The sequence below is a fragment of the Chrysemys picta genome, chromosome 21 (assembly GCF_011386835.1).
Source record: "Chrysemys picta bellii isolate R12L10 chromosome 21, ASM1138683v2, whole genome shotgun sequence".
Lineage (NCBI taxonomy): Eukaryota > Metazoa > Chordata > Testudines > Emydidae > Chrysemys > Chrysemys picta.
This window is the reverse complement of record NC_088811.1, coordinates 2,049,249-2,065,355: the sequence shown is the minus strand read 5'-3', so window position 1 is coordinate 2,065,355 and position 16,107 is coordinate 2,049,249. Positions and strand designations below refer to the sequence as shown.

The 16,107-nt window shown below is 53.5% G+C and overlaps 1 protein-coding gene across 8 annotated transcripts in view; it reads right to left on the bottom strand.

The window, feature by feature from the left end:
* The window catches only part of CHD5 (chromodomain helicase DNA binding protein 5), an 86,774-nt gene that overhangs the window by 11,525 nt on the left and 59,142 nt on the right, over positions 1–16,107 (bottom strand). For 6 of the 8 annotated variants that reach the window (XR_010594209.1, XR_010594208.1, XM_065574873.1 and 3 more), the window contains 15 exons: positions 15,317–15,548; positions 15,059–15,184; positions 14,548–14,720; positions 13,186–13,360; positions 12,219–12,311; positions 10,428–10,516; positions 10,107–10,240; positions 9,214–9,358; positions 7,574–7,733; positions 6,546–6,625; positions 4,874–5,006; positions 3,837–3,926; positions 2,659–2,796; positions 1,051–1,159; positions 580–712 (listed from right to left, as the gene is read on the bottom strand). Coding sequence is in view for 6 of the 8 variants with exons in the window: in XM_065574873.1 (XP_065430945.1) it covers positions 580–712; positions 1,051–1,159; positions 2,659–2,796; positions 3,837–3,926; positions 4,874–5,006; positions 6,546–6,625; positions 7,574–7,733; positions 9,214–9,358; positions 10,107–10,240; positions 10,428–10,516; positions 12,219–12,311; positions 13,186–13,360; positions 14,548–14,720; positions 15,059–15,184; positions 15,317–15,548 (2,010 nt within the window). In the remaining 2 variants the exon portion in view is untranslated. The remainder of the gene's footprint in view (positions 1–579; positions 713–1,050; positions 1,160–2,658; positions 2,797–3,836; positions 3,927–4,873; positions 5,007–6,545; positions 6,626–7,573; positions 7,734–9,213; positions 9,359–10,106; positions 10,241–10,427; positions 10,517–12,218; positions 12,312–13,185; positions 13,361–14,547; positions 14,721–15,058; positions 15,185–15,316; positions 15,549–16,107) is intronic. The other 2 variants (XM_065574872.1, XM_065574870.1) reach the window with 1 other exon arrangement.

The window sequence follows — 16,107 nt, the reverse complement described above, 5'->3', positions numbered from 1 at the left end:
TCTGACTGGTGGCATAGAATTAGGTGGAGACCCCTTGACTCACCGCGCAGAGGCCAGCCCGTGGCAAGTGGATAGCAACAGCTTTAACTCACTCCCGCCTGGGCTACAGAGCAGGGATCTGGCAGGCGGCCCCGTTAGACGCTGAGCATCAGAGGCCAGTTGATTTATACCCATGGAAGTTCACGCAAGGCCACAGCAGTTCCTTTTGCTGAGCTTAGTAAGAGCCGAGTGAGTGGGGACGATGCCCAGCTCCCAAAACAAGCCCAGGAGAACCCACTCCACGGGCCCCTGATACCTGACAAGAGGCCCGGGGCCTAGGTAAGGTGCTAGGCAACAGTCTCACTGCAGTGGTTCATTGCCACTCCATGCAGGATAAGCAGCACGTGGGGTCAGGGGCTGTCTGCAGCCCATTCCCTATGAATCTGTGTCTGGTGCCACGGGCTCCCTGCTGGGCACTTCACACCCTTGCAGACTGCTCCCTGGCTCTCTTCAGTCCACGAGACTGGAGCCCACTCCCCACCCTCGGGCACAGCTCCACTTGCCCTCCTCCAGTGGGGGGCACCTTCCCTCCAGGCTCACCTTGAACCGTCGGGCGAGGAACTTGTTCTTCATCTCGAGGTAGTTCCCCTTGTGTATCTCCGACTTGAACGGCTCATTCAGAATCACATAGCGCGGGTCGTTCTGGATGTCCTGCCAGCGGGCATAGCCGTGGCTGGGTGCAGGGAGGGGTGTTAAGGGCAAAGACCAGATTCCCAACTGCAATCTCGTTGGGTAGCCTGGGGAGTTTGCTTAGTGACACCTAGCTCTCGTCATCTTCAAAGCACAGCTCTCCTACTGTCGTCCCCGGGTGACAAAGCCTCTGGGCAGTTAAACAACCTGCCCAAGGCCAGAGAGGGTGCCGGTGTCAGAGTCAAGACCAGCACTCAGGAGGGGAGTCTCTTCAGAGCAACATAAAGACAAAGATCTCGCTCATGCTGATCACCTCCCCATCACCCCGCGTCGCCTCCCTGTCAACAGTGGCAAGGGCTCTCACTACAAGTTCAAGGATACGTAACGATTCCCGCCAGCAGCCAGTAGTCATGTCTCCGGTGCCAGATGTCATAGATCTTGCCTGAGGAGACGGCAGCTCTCTCCTCGTTCTGCCACAACGTGTGCAACTCTGAGAAGGCAAAGCAGAGCCACGTTCAGCCAGCAGCACGAGAGCGAACCTGCTGCTAGAACGCGAGGCAGGACTAGCCAAGAGACGTATTCCTGCCTGCAGCCTCTGGGCCTTTGACCCATTTCAGCCACTGGCTAATGGCATCCTCTGCTGAAGTCACCTGACACCTTAGAACCAAATCACAGGTCTCACAAACACCACATCTTCTACCTTCTTATTCTGAGCAGCTTTGGACAGATCACGGCTAGAGAAAGCTGCCAGCTCATTAGCAATGGCGGATATAGATGCTTTTAAATGAGCAAAGAGGAAAGACCCCTCCCCCAGAAAACTCATGACACTACAGCTAGACGACTACAGCTAAAAGTTGTGTTCCTCAGGCACGGCTACTAGCATGCAGCTGGTGGGCAGTAGATTTAATTACATGGCTGGTGGTGCTATCCCTAAGCATTAGGAACAGGCCATGGAGAGAAGAGGGAGGCTCTCTCTCAACCCGGAGAGTGGACTTCATTACCAAAGAAAGTCTCTAGTCCAGGGCCCACTTTGGAAAGGGACCCACACGGTGTCTCCTAAAAGCCCAGGGGACTCCACGCTGGCTTAAGGTTTGATGTTAATGATTCCTTCAGTGCCATGGGATGCACAGACTGTGGTTACAGTGGATGCTGTGACAACTGTGACAGCATAACTTGCACTTGGGGCAGGCCTGAGAGGCCCGTCAAGGAAAAGGAACGGACAGGAAATCCCAGGGATGCTTGGGGCTGACCAGGGATGCAATCACTCCTCGGGACGGGAGCTCTTTTGAAGTCTGCAGCTATGTAAAAGGTCAAACTGTTTAGGCTCAAAATGTGTGTGTGTGGGGGGGTAATTAAAAACCAGGCGGGTTGCAAATCTGAATCTGAATGGACATGCTGTCCTGAATTGCTTTCAGTGAAAAAAACGTTTCAAACATTCCTTTGCAGCATCTGCAACCCCAATATAACGAAGGTCAGAAAATGAAAGGGAGTATAAAGAGAACTTCAAACCGACCAGTCTAGCTTCTCAGGCCAAGCCTAGTGAAATACAAAAAGTTAACAGCGAGCATAACTGGAGTAAAGCAGATTTGATTCTTGTCGTGCTTCCTGGTTCAATATTCAGTGGAGTTTTATGAGTCACTCAGGTGCACTTTATAAAATCTGAGCTGAGTATCCCATGCCGCAAATGCCGAGGTGAGAATGACTCACATAATAAACAAGGCTGGTGATTATTGTAGCATCACAGAGCAAAGCAGTAGAAAACTCAAGCCAGTTCCTGAGCTGCGCTTTCCCCAGCAGCCAGTGACTGCCAGCCCAGAGCGAGGCTCTGGCATTGTGTTCCGGGACTGGAATTCCATTATTTTAAAGCACTGTCAGGCTCAAATCCTCTCTAACTGAATATGCAGAAAACCCGTGCAAAGATTGTGCAGCTTTCGCTTGCAAACACTTGAAAAGTGACTGGGATGCTCTGTCAGCCCCAAACCCGGTTACCTGTAAAGCCACCATCAGCAATGTTGAACATGAATCTAAAGTTCATATTTTTATCCTCCTTCTTCCCATCCTCCTCTTCCTCTTTTTCACCATTTTGCTGAGTCTCACTCTGCTCCTTCTCGTCCACCTTGGTATCCTCTGCTTATCAAAGACAGTAACATCAGACGTGCACAACTGACCCTGCCACGCTGAGCTGAATTGCTCGTTTCGCATCATTGCCCCATTAACCACAGCAGCTCTCTCCTAAACTCATTCTCCAAAACATCCCCGTGTGGGCATATCACCAGCCTGCCTCCTGGCCTCCCAGCAAGCACAAGCAGCACCCGCCACCGAGATGCCATTGGAGATAGGGACGGTGTAGAGCTCTACCCCCACCTCGGAAAGGAAATAAGAGGAGAGTCACTTCTCTTGTCTGTCACTAGAGCTATTCTGAACCACTGGCATTGCTACAATTGCTAGGAAGTGTGGTCTAGTGGTTGCAGCTGGATTAAAACTCCGTGGCTGACCCATGCCAGCTGACTCGGGCTAAAGGGCTGTTTAATTGCAGTGGAGATGTTTGGGCTCGGGCTGGAGCCCAGGTTCTAGGACCCTGCAAGGTGGGAGGGTGCCAGAGCTCAGACTGCAGCCCAAGCCCAGGGACCTTGAGTCAGCTGGCATGGGCCAGCCACGGGTGTCGAACCGCAGGGTAGAAAGACCCTAAGTCCCTCCTGAGGTCCATTCTGGCTCTCGCACAGACTCTTTGCATGCTGCTGGGTCCCCGTCTCCACTTGTGAATCCAAGCCACAGATGGAAAGTCGGCACCAAGCGGCAGGGTGCACAGCTCCCAGGTGCACAGCTCCCGGGTGTGCTGCCGTTTCTCACAAAGGTGAGGTGTAGGAGCCGCAAACACGGTCCATAAATGCACTTGAATATCATAATTAAGCCCTTGGGGGCTGGATCTCGCTTATTGCTCTAGGTGTGTACATAGTGATCACAGCCTGTGGGCACCACCACAACACAAACGTGAAATCGCAGGAGCTACTTTTATAGTCCCCTTTCTCTGACCAAACACGCTACAGACACGTGGCACACGCCCCTTCACACATTCACACGCATGCGCACTGCTCCATAACACACACAACGCTCTACTCTTCGTTTTTATCAGTTCTCTGTTGCAATTCAGGTCATGGGCATCTTACCTGGCTTGTACTCTTTATCTTCCCCTTTACCTTGGCAGGCATTTAATTCTGACTTTTCCAATGGCTTTTCTTTTTCCTGAATTGCCTCATCTGCAGGAATTAAATAGGACAACGAAAGACGATTAATGGGCAGAAATGACTGCAACTTTAAATAGGAAAGGCAAATCAATGCAGCGATATTGGTAAAGTATTTGTTTGCCTGCATATTACAGCTGGTAGACACAGGACAGTTTTCTGTCAGAAAATGCAGTTTCATCAAAATGGAAACATTTTGTGGTCTGAAGGGGAAACCTCAATTTGCATCGTAAATGGATGCAAAAATGATGTTAATAAAATGGTGAGAGTTTATTGTAGTGTTAGGCCCAGTGCTAGAGCCCTCCCAGCAGCATAAGGCTACACGCTCTTCGGGTGAAATTCACCCCATGTGAGGGATCAGCACAAGACCTAAGCCTCACTGAAGTCCCACTTAGCGGGGCATAGACCTGTGAAAGAGGGGTGCATGTCTCCCGCAGAGAGATTAGCCACTCTGCTTTACAAGTTACATTACATACAAAAAAGTTCCTTAAAAACTATGGGGGAAAATAGCATGTGATCATGTAATTACAGACTCTATGGTAATACACACAAGGGGGGCCGATTAAGGTTGCACGGGCATTTCCTAACTCACGGGTAATTGACGTTGCAACCTTTAGATTCTTTTAATATAGTATTTTTATGGACTTTCCTAGGTACAAACAAATTCCATTATGTTCAACTGTAACAACCCCATCATGCAACACTGGGAGGATTTGAACCCTGCACCTTCGGGCACTGAGGAAGAGTAGCTTGAACTACAGGACTAGCTATGAAGCTAGCAGCAGGAGAAGGCTATTATCCTAGTTGGGGGAACACCGCATTAATGCACACAGGGGCTTGAACAAGGAAGGAAACAGTCTCTCCAGCAGTGCTGTGACAGCTGGGTCTGCCCCAGACTTCGTGGATGCCGGGCAGACGAGCTTCGCATGCAGCGAGGGCACCAGAGTCACAGGCTGCCTCACCTCTCACCGGCAGCCGCTCAGGCGAAGGCTCCACCTTTTCGCTCTCTTCTTGTTTCTCTTCTCTGGGTTTCTCCTCGTTTCCGGAGCTCTCTTGGTTTTCTTCATTCTCGGCTTTCTCTGCACTTGCTGGACCCTTGATGTCAAGTGGGGACACCACATTAGCCACTTTAGCTCAAAGGGCTTGGGGTATGTAACTGCAAAACTGCCCAGAAAGCCCCGACTATAACCGTGCAGAGACACATGGTCCAGCAGCCCTGCCTGGCTCTGATCTACAGCTGACACTAGATCACTGAACCTCTCTGCCTCGGTTTCCCTCTCAGGAGTACTGGGGTAACACTACACAGCTGTGTGGATCAGTTACTAAATTGCTTGAAACAGGATCCGTGAGGGAAGGCAGGAGTGTAACCCTTCCTTTGCAAAGCACCGTGTCACGCAGCATAAGGGCTGAGCCGTACAATTCCCATCACAGGTTTGCAGAACTCCAGGCTCTGCAGACAGACTTCCCCGCCGGGTTCAGTTTGTAGATACATAAAGGGAAATAGGTTAGGAACTAATTAGCTACGTGAACAGTACCATTAAGCTGTAACAATGCCCTTGGAGAGAGGACACTGTGGGAAACCAAGCTGTGCCGTGGTGAGATTCGTACAATTCAGCCATTAGATTAGCTGCCATTTCCTACCTTGGCACATGGACTGATACAGATGGGGCCACTTGCTGACCCAAAACTGGGGTTAAGGGCCAGGGCCAGCCGGGCTCCCAGGCCAGGATCAGGATTGGGGCCGGCAGGTTGGGGTTACAGTTCAGACCTGTAGTTCTCCCCAGTTTAGGGTCAGAGTTGAGACTGGGAAAGGTTCCAGGTCAGGGCCAGCAGGACTCCCGTAGGGGCCCAAGGCGAGGGTTAGGGCTGAGGCCTGGCAGGGGGCGCTGTGTTCATTCACACGGGGGGCTCACTCAGTTATTTACTCAGCCAACTGGGGGGCGGCACCGAGCATGCATCCTTGTAACGGGATGGTGCGGGTGGGCTGCACAGGATGCTGTGAGAGCGGCAGGGAAATGCTCAGCAGGAGTTTCAGGGCAAGGAGCCAGCTCTCTGAGCAGTGCTGCAGGGCACCAGGGGCTGGGGATCACTGTGAAAACCAGTGCAGACAAACAGGGTGCTGAGAGACTCTGGGCAGCGCGACGGGGCAGATGAAGCACTGGTCACTCTGGGGGCCATAAGATCAGTACTCAGGACACTCGAGGAAGGAATGGCCACAGAAACCCTTCTGCGTGAACAGCGGTAGCCCAGAGGGTGGAGAAGCCTGCAGAATACCCCATGCTCCGGAGCACACATGTCCTGAGACAGCAGAACACGCTGCCCCGGGGAGAGAGCACAGACAAGGGCTCGGACGATGGCAGAAGCAAGAACCTCGTCCCTGGGGCCAGCTAGGGAAGGGTCCTCGTAAACTGCCTCTGGCTGACCTCCAGCAGGTTTGGCTGGCTGGGCGGGGAGCCCTGGGAAAGGCGTTGTTGTATTTATACGTTAGAGGAAGAGGTTGGGACACAGGGTCAAGGGAAGCAGAGAAAGAATTGCTGGTTCAGCCCAGCTTTGCTGTATCCTGGGGACACTGCGTGTGCTGCTAATGGGGTTTGCGAGCCCCACGAAAAGAGGGGTGAAAGGAACTCCCCCTACCTGGCTCTCAGCTGGCTTCTTGGGCTTTGGCTCCATTTGTTCCTTTTCCTCTTGGAACCCCAACTGTATTTCTGTTTTGTCTGAAACAACAACAACAAAGGACCCCAGGTGAACTGCACTCCGCTGGGCCATTCGCATGGTGCTACCGGGTCAGATTCACCCTTTGGGAGTCGAGCCTCGCTGGAAAGTTCTATTGCTCTATCGAACTGTTCAACTCGATTCCAAGGATGATGAGTGGGAGGCTTATTTGTAAGTCAAATGTTGCTGGTTATAGGCAATTTCATCCTTACCTTGGAAATAGACACAAACCTCTCAAAGGCTCCATAGTAACTGCATCTAACTGTTAACTTACCCTTGTTATTGAGAGGGGAAAGAACAGCTTGTAACTGTGTTAGAACTCAGCAGAAGTCCCAATAGATCCCAAATGGCCCTGTGGGCCCTGGCTTCCCGGGCGTTTCAGGGCAGACACTCACTTCTCCCGTCAGCGTAGGTAATCCACCTCCCCGAGAGGCAGGAGCTAGGCTGACGGAAGAATTCTTCTCTTTACCTAGCACTGCCTGCACTAGGGGCTAGGTCAACGTAGCTACTTCTCTCAAGGGTGTGTATTTTTCACCCCCCTGAGAGATGTAGCTCTGCCGATGTACGTTCCTAGTGTAGACCAGGCCAGAGCCTAACTCAAGAGGAGTTAACTGGAGTGTAGAGAACTCGAGTTCACTTGGCAGTGAAGACGGCCTTTATGGGGCGTTATCAGAGAGAAGCCAGATAGATGCTGTGATCTCAGTCACCGTGGCTAAAATTCTCAAAAGTGACTCGTGATTTTGGGTCCCCAACTTCAAACACCCTGCAGGGCCTGGTTTGCAGAGGGTGGCAGCCTGCTTTCTGGGGTTCCCAGGCCCTTTTGAGGCCTCTCAATTTGGACATCTGAACAACTCCAACCACTTTTGGAAACCTGGGCCCATCTTGCTTTCTCAGCAGTTTCTGGACACATGATTATGCTCTCCATAAAGCAGCTTGGTTGTCACATTTACCTGGCTGTGCCGCTGGCCCAGTCTGCATATGTGCTGGGCTGGCTGGGACAGGGGTGTTTGGATCAGAAGAGACAACCTCGCTGGATTTCTTGCCCTCCGGCCCCTCCGGGATCAGATCAGGGGTGCTGTACTTCCCATTGACATGCTCAAACTCCTGAACCTGAGGCACAGATACATTAATGAATAACACACACGGTTAGTTTGTAAAATACAGTCAGACAGCAGAGCTGCCAATCAGAGACGTGTCCCCAGCATTTTATAACCTCACAGACTGTGTGGCCATCAGTGTCCGGGTGAGAACAAGCTCACAGTGGCTTTGTTGCATTCGCCAGCCAGCAGCCAGACACTTGAGCAGATCTGACTGGCCAGCACAGTTGCCTGTCTAGTGTCCAGACCAGCACGGACATTCTGCATTTTGCTGCATTCCAGGCTCGGGAATGAGAGGCAACAGCGCTACCAGGTGAGCTAACAGGGGGCCCTTCACGTGCAGAAGCGGAGCTGAGAAGTCCCCCAGGCTCCCACAGACTTTGCCTCTGACCTGCAGTTCCCTGCATTTACTCTGCAGGAGACATGTCTGAAAGGAGAAGGGATCCAGTTACTAGCACGGCAGTGGCTGTGCAAACAAGTGACCATGCTAATACCTAATGATAGTCCGTGTGCATGCCTGGAGTGAGACAGATGTCGCCAGAAGCCTGAACACACACAGACTGATCAGAGTTAATTTACAGCCCTGGCTCCCGAGTGGTCCATGCCGCCACTTGAAAGCTTCTTACTTTACCTTTACTTTCTCCCCTGACATATCTGACCTTGCTGTTTTCTTCCCCTTTCACGTCACAAGTTCTCGCCCACGTGCCCCATGCACTTCACGTTGCTCTAGGTTGTTTTTCCTACACTGCATTTTCCCATCCTTCCTGGACAGTTGAGCACAGGTGTCGCTAAAGACACCACATAAACTGAGGTCTCTCGTTTTGACATTTTCCCATTTCCCAGTTTGATGTCAGCACCAATTCCATTCTCAGTGTGATCTCTTCTCAGAATGAACTGTGGTTGCTCACCAGAGGGTATTTGAAGGTTGGGGGCAATTAGTACAGATAAAATCAGAACCTTCACCCAAATCCAAACCAATGTTTTTTAACCACGCGATGTGGAAAGTTCTCTATCACTTGGCATCTCCGAAGACCCAATTCAGCTAGATACTTAAGCACATGTCTAATTTTAAACACAAGTAGTTCCACTGGCTTCAGCAGAACTACTCACATGCTTAAAGTTCGGCAGGTGATTAAGTATCTAGCTGAATCGGCCTAACATCAAGATCAGGTGTCTTGCTCAAAGACATGCTCTGGATCAACCAAAGGTGCTGGGCTGGATGCAGGAATCAGTGGGGGATGTTTTCTGGCCTGTGATATACAGGAGGTCAGACCGGGCAGTCAGAGGTCAAGGACCCATAGGGCTTGGCAAGCAGCTTGCGCTGTTATTTGAATAAGGGGGGGGTGTTCATAGACCCTAGTGTACGTCTTTACATTGATTCTTAGAGGCATATTCAGTGGATCACTGGCAAGAAGCCATTCAGCAGAGTCAGCGACATTCAAAGGAGCCCAGAACATACCTGCCATGCCACAGTTTAAATTTTACTCACCCACCTTCTTCCTTACTAGTGACATAACTCCTATCCTCGTCAGCACGTGCTGGCGCGACAGCCCTTCGCGGGGAACGCCGTCCGCAAAGGTTTCAGCCCCATCGGCTCCAGGCTCACATAAATGTCTCATAAACAGAGAGACATAAGCCCTGGGAAATGAAAGGAAGAGTTCAGTCTGACTGAGGTGCGCTGGACTCTCCTCCACTTGCAGAGTGCGTGAAGTTCTTGCTCCCGACCGGAACCTCAGGGGAGGGAGAGAAGCCGTGTGTTTTGCTCTCCTTTAGTTTTCACACTGTGGGTCAGTGTCTCTCCGGGTGTGACGTGTAATTATTTATTTGTGGCACAGCAGCAATAGAGTCTCCGTTGCGTGGGGCACTGCACACTGACATAAGACAGTGTAAATCCTGAAGAGCTTACAACCTAAATGATGTAGCTGCCTAGGAAGCCTGTCCAAGCCCAGGGTCCCCTCCACCGACGCAGAGCCTGGGCAGTGACCAAGCTGGGGGTTTTGCGGCTCTTTGGGGCAGAGCTCCAATTGGGAACCTTGTTCTTCATTTCTACAGAGCCGACAGCTGCTTTTAACTGACTGTGCATATCCTGTGTGAGCCCTTCTGCCTCTCCCTCTCACCAAGGGGCGGCCTGTGGAGAGAACGACTCTGGGCGAAACGCCACTGAAGTGACTGGAGCTGGGCCGGTTACGGGAGCTGTGGCCCAGTATATCCAGGGCACTTGCCGGGCTCCACACACCGGGCAATGCAAACGCCCCCCAGTGCAGCCGAGATCCTCTCGAGTGCTTACTTGTACTGCACACTCGAGAGAGTCCAGTGACAATGGCAGAAAGCAGCCAACCGGAGCCCAGAGCCAGGAGCTGGCTGTGTCCATCCAGGGAACCTTTACCTAAACTCTTTCTCGCTTTTCCCACGAAGGTCTCGGACCAGCCAGTGAGAGTTGAACGCGTCCTGGGGCGGCATGCCCCACCGCATGATAGCGTTCAGGAAGGCCTTGCGCTGCCGGGCATTGAATCCGAGCACCTGCAGAGAGCACGGCCATTAGCATCACCCTGCAAGAGCACGGGGCATCTCTGAGCATCACGGACACCGCAGCGGGGTTTAGCCAGAGCTAGTCGGAACAGATATGAATGGACAATACAAGTACGAATCAGGCCAAGCGCCCCCCACTGGCCCTACCCCCATGGCAGTCACACTGACTAGGGCTTACCTCAATGTTCCCCCCAACTCTTGCCAGCAGAGGGGGCAGAGGCTTGTCTCGGTCGCTCTTCAGTTGCCTCCGTGACTGTCTCCTGCCACCTAGAGGCAATCGACATATTCTGTAAAGAAGCCACATTTGCGATGGAGAAAACCCGGAGTGCCAGCCCTGGGATGGATCTGGAGGCACAGCAGAACCAGTCCCTGCACTGCTCTGATGTGGATATGGCTGTAGATTCCCCTCAGCATACACACCAGTCACTACAGGCTGGGACAGATGGTGCTCGTGACCCATGTGCAGGTCCCAAAAAGATCAGCAGGGATGTGGCACATGAGCTGTGGCCAGGATAAGGCTGTGGGGAGAAGTCTGGAGCCTTAAAGTGGCTCACAGCAGCGTCCGAGAATCCTCTCTGCAAACAAGACAGAAGCAAACTCTGTGCACACCCTGGTCAGAGCAGGAACATCACTGCTGGACCCTGAGTTCTGGGCAAGCCATTGTGTGCATCAGGGTCCAGTTCTCCGTGCATCACACTGCAGTGCAGGAGAAACCATCCCGCATTCATTCCTGCTGAAAAGCCCTGGGTGCTAGAACACAATGGCAACCAGCTTTATGGGTCTAATCTGCTGTTTTTCTGGGGACCTCTTGTGGCCACACCTGGTACATCTCCCCCATGCACTGCAAGGACCCGCTGAATTCAGCCCATGGCTTCGGAGGATTTGCAGGCTGTACCTAACAGGCTCAGTGGGGAACGCCCACAGAGATGCAGGATGCTTTTGTAGAACAGGTGCTGGTTCGCAGGTCCGATGCTGATGGTGACCCGTCTCCCACTGGCTAATGTCACACAGCAATGCAGCAAAGGGAATGCTCTTGGTATGGTCAGCGACGGACAGGTGACGTCCTACCCAGCACACCCATTCCGCCTGCTGTCAAGACGGCCCAGGGCTGGACCACATCTCCTAAGAGCCTCTCACCACTAGACCATAACTGTGTCTGGGACCCGAGAGGCTGTGACATCAAAGTGTAAGGGAAAGAGGCACACAGGGAGGCCTCCTGGCAACTCCAAACCAGACCCACCCTAGCGACCCATTACCACTCGTGCCATTAAAGGGCTGATCCTGGGCTCAGGTCACAGCAACATGCTGCCACACGGGGAGCAGAGCTCGAGCAGCGGCACATTGGGCCGCTGGGGAGCGGGGAAGGAAGCAGCGTGTATCATTCTGGAGTGAGCCAATGCATGGAGCAGCACTGATCATCTCCAGGATGAGAGTCTCGCCCAAAGGAGGCAGCGTCCTGAAGCCTTTGGGGGAAGCAGGGCAGTAAAGGGAAAGTGGAGAAGACCCCGCACAGAGGACAGACACCTACAAGCCTCTCCAGGCTGCTCTGCCTCCAGGCCCCATCTCGTCCCAGAGATGTTCAGCATCCATGGCCCATTCAGTCCACAGCTGCTCTTTGGAGACCACCAGCAAGCACAACAATTGGGGCCAGAGGCTCTTTTGACACAGAGGAAGAACCAGGCTGGGACGCTCCGGGCATTTCAGAAAGACGCCAAAGCCCGCAAATGGAGCCAGTGTGCAGCCACTCCTGACCGGGGCCAGAAGAGGAGTGTTGGGCTAGCAGGGGTACCCCACATCCCAAATCCGCCACCCGCCAGCCAGTCTCCTCCAGCCAATACATTTTGATCCAGTTTGCCTGTCTGTCGTTCTCGAAGGACCTGGCGCTGGTGAGGGCAACTCAGGGAGGTAGGCAAATCCCTGGCACTGTCGAGAGGGAGGAATTTGAAGAGTAATAAATGCCATAACTCACTCTGACCTTCGGGTCTTTCTTCAAAGTCTTCATCTTCGTCCTCGGAGCCGATGGAGTATTCGGACTGGTTATCGGAGAGCTCGTCCTGCCACTCTGCAGAGCACAGGGGACAGAGGTCAAAGGAGCAGTCTTGTGCCAGCCAACCTCTCCACATGCCCTCAGGAGAGAGATCTGGGCCTCAACACAGGGACGAGCTTTCCCTAGAGATGCTTGGATGGACCTGGTCCTTCTACTTGCCAAGGCCTTTCCCACCTGAGCGGCGGAGAGGGGCAGAAGTCTGGCCACTGCTGCCAGTGTGAGAAGCCCCCAGTGCAGTGAGGGGGGGCATTTCCCCCTGTCTCTGCCTCCCCATCCCAACACAGAGGGGTGGTGGGGACCAGCTGGAATACAGCTCTGCTCTGCCAATTCACAGCTGATGGATGGGGTCCCTTCAGGAGCATAGCCAGCTGGCATCAGTGAGACCAATGCGTGGCATCCTAGCCACCAGACTGATCCACCTGCTGTCAAGATAGAGCACGGCAGGACCATGACTCCAAAGAGTCCAGCGCTACAGGATGAGAACTAGACCCTAGTTGATGCCACATCCTCTCAAGACCTAAACAACCCCTTGGCTGCTCTGATTTCTGTCGAGACCAGGACAACTTGGGGCTCAAGGAGCCATAACCTGCTCTCTGAGAACCCCCCAGCCTTGAGATCCTGCCCAGAATCTCTAAACTCTGATTGCAACAGATGGCTTCTCCATGTGCTCTGTGTAGAATACCTGTCCCATACCATCTCCCCCTTCCCCCACATTAGTAACACGGCAGGAGAACAGCTCAGCCAGTGGCAGAGCGAATGTCGCCCCTCAAACACCAAGTGCAACTGAAAGCCTGGTCTGGCTCTTTTTTCTCGGTCAAAACCCAACAGCCCGACCCCCTTTGCAGCGGCAGCCGCAGGCCCCGTGCGGACCTGAGGGCAGAAGCCGTACCTTGGTCCTCTTGCGAGGCATCATTGTAATTGACCTGCTTGCGGATCCTCTTCCCTTTGCCAAGGTTCCTGGCCAGATCTTCCTGCTGCTGCTCATAATGGTGCCTGAGCAACTTCTCCCAGTAGTCGGGGTCCACGTTCTCCTCCTGTTTGATGATCTCTCGCTCAACCTCCTCCTGAAAGCAAAGGAGAGTGAGAGGACGGTGAGCGTAGGCGGCCTCAGCTCCATGCTAGCCCCCGCCCTGTTCCTGAAAGGCACGTCAAAGAGAGCAGGGCTGAGAGCACACGTGCCGGTGATGCCGGGGCTTCAAGCGCTGCCGGCCCTGCAGGCAGGAGACTCTGTCTCTGTCCCTTATTACCCCGGTGCAAACGTTATGTCCCGCTTCAACTCCTGCCATTTCTCCTACCCAGCAATGGTGACCTTGGTGCCTGGGGCACTGCTTCCTGCCAGCCATTCGTACCCCCAAAACACCCCCTACAATCACAGCCGTGTAACCCCGCTAATGTCCAGGGGGAAATCTGCTGGGGCTTCCACAAACAAGCACCCAGGGTGGGCTTGAGAGAGATGAAGAAGAGCAAGTCCAGTGGCTGCCAGGGGAGTAAACGGTAGTGGGACGATACGTGAAAAGCAGCGTGCCTGGCCCCAGACACACCCCTCTGTAGATCAAAATAAATGAGGCTGCTGCCTTGGGGGCAGGTCATCCCCTCAAAGCACAGGGGTCACGCAGGAGAGGTGGGCAATGAGGACAGGACACCATCTGTCAGGGGTCTATCTGGCCCCGCTCACCATGTGCCTCAGAGTCTCCTCACAGCACCCCTGGGAGGCAGGGCAGGGCTGTTACCCCACGTTACAGAGGGGCACGGAGACACTTGTTAAGGGTCACACGGGGAGTCTGGGACAGAGCACAGCACTGAACCTCCCTCTGTGGGTGCTCTGGAGTCGAGCTGTCCAGCGGCAGCTGTAAGGCCAGGACAGGTGAATTCGCCTGGCTGGGGCTGTCTCCACACCCAGCAGAAGGCTCAGCTCTGTCTGAGGGCTGGTCTCAGGAGCTGAGTTTTCACTGATAGAATAGTAGGGCCACATGCGTCCTCCTCCTGCAGCCCCAGAACGTGGCAGGCGGCAGCCACGCCAGGCCTGAGCCTATGGGTCCCAGTGTCGCAGAGCACCTGCCGACTGCGTGCTGGGGCTCCGGCACTCTGTCCGCTGAACTCAATAATCTCTATCACGCACACAGGGAGGATGGGGGGGATTCCCGGCTTCTGCAGAATTATTTGCCAAACACAAAAGAAAAGAGGAAGAGGAAACGCAAATGGGAAAGTCCCCAAAAAGATTAAATTCAAGACATGAAACTAATCACATTACCACACCGTCCTCTTCTCGCACCACATACTGGGCCACTTTAAAGGAGCTGAGATACTCGTTCATGTTCTGCAGCTCCGTGTCATCCGTGGCGTCCTGGTTCCGATCTAGAAGCTTGGAGATGGCAGCGTCGTCGTAGTGGATCACACTGCTGTCCTCCACATCCTTATTGTCCCCTGAATGGCACAACCAGGGAGGCGTGAGAGCACCCTCCCCAGAGCCGGGGACAGAGCGCTCCCCCGACGTTCCCCTCCCCAGAGCCAGATGCATCGGGAAGGGCACAAAGCACCAAGGAATTGCACAGAGGCGGAGGACCAGGCAAGCAAGTGGCACGTAAACTTGCAAACAAGCTGCAAAAGCCTAAGTCAAGGATCTTCTGGCTGCAAACTTGCTGACCCCTTCCGTGTCCTTCTTCTCTCCCCCTCCCCCCCCCCCCCGCACCCGACACTGCGCTCTGCCTAATCCCAGCAGTCAATGCCCTCAGGGGACTGCAGTTCTCTAGCGCTTTACGTACCTGGCGGGGTGCTGCCATGTTTCTTTTTCATGCTGGGAGTCACGGCGCCCCCTTTGGAGGACGGTGCTTCGGGAAAGGGGGTCATAGGGTCAGGCATGGTGATCCGCTGGCCCTGCGACATCATGCCTGAAACAGAAAGGGCAGCGGGGATGTGGGTGGGCTGGGAAGTGGCAAGACAATACAGGCTGGTGAAGCGTAAAAATACCTTGTGCTGTCTCTTGGGCTTCTCATTCAGGACATTTTCCCTCCCCATCTCACCTTCCACATCGTCTTTGAAGAGCTCCTCCGTCCCAAACTTCAGAATGTCGTCCAGCTCTTGCTTGGTCATGGAGCCCGACTTGGAGCCCAGCCCTGGACGGACGACCAAGTGGGTCAGCATCATCTTCCTCTTGGCCACTTGGGTGATGCGCTCCTCCACGGAGGCTCTCGTCACAAAGCGGTAGATCATCACCTTCTTGTTCTGTCCAATGCGGTGAGCTCTGCTGAACGCCTGTGGGGAACAGCGCCCTGGGGAGTTACTGACAAGCCTCATCTGACCAATCCTTGGTCTCAACAACCAACTGGGCCGCTCCCTCCATGTCACCAACAAGTCATGCACAGGGGCACAGCCTGGGGATAGGAACCCCCATTCTCATCCTGACAGTGGGAATCTAGGCAGTCGGTGTTTCCAATACTTACGGGCATTACAGGCTGAGTTGGGAGCGGTGAACAAAGGGCGAGCTGTAAAAGACTAAGCCGAGAACTTGCTAGCTGCAAACACGTTCTGCACTTTTCCTCCATTCCCCTCTCCTAACTGGGGAACAAATCTCATTGGAGGGGTTGAAAAGTTTATGTGTAACTAAAGGGCGATAATTCATTAGCACCATTTACCTGGAAACGGGATCTACACCTTGTTTCCCCTTCACTTTTCCATTATTACTAGGGCATTTGCTTTGTGCCTTAGGAGTCTCACCTACGCCAGTTGCTTATTGCCCACCCCAGGTGGGAATGGTCAGCTAGGGAGTTCACAAGTGGCTCATGTGAAAACAATAGCAGCAGCATCCCAAATG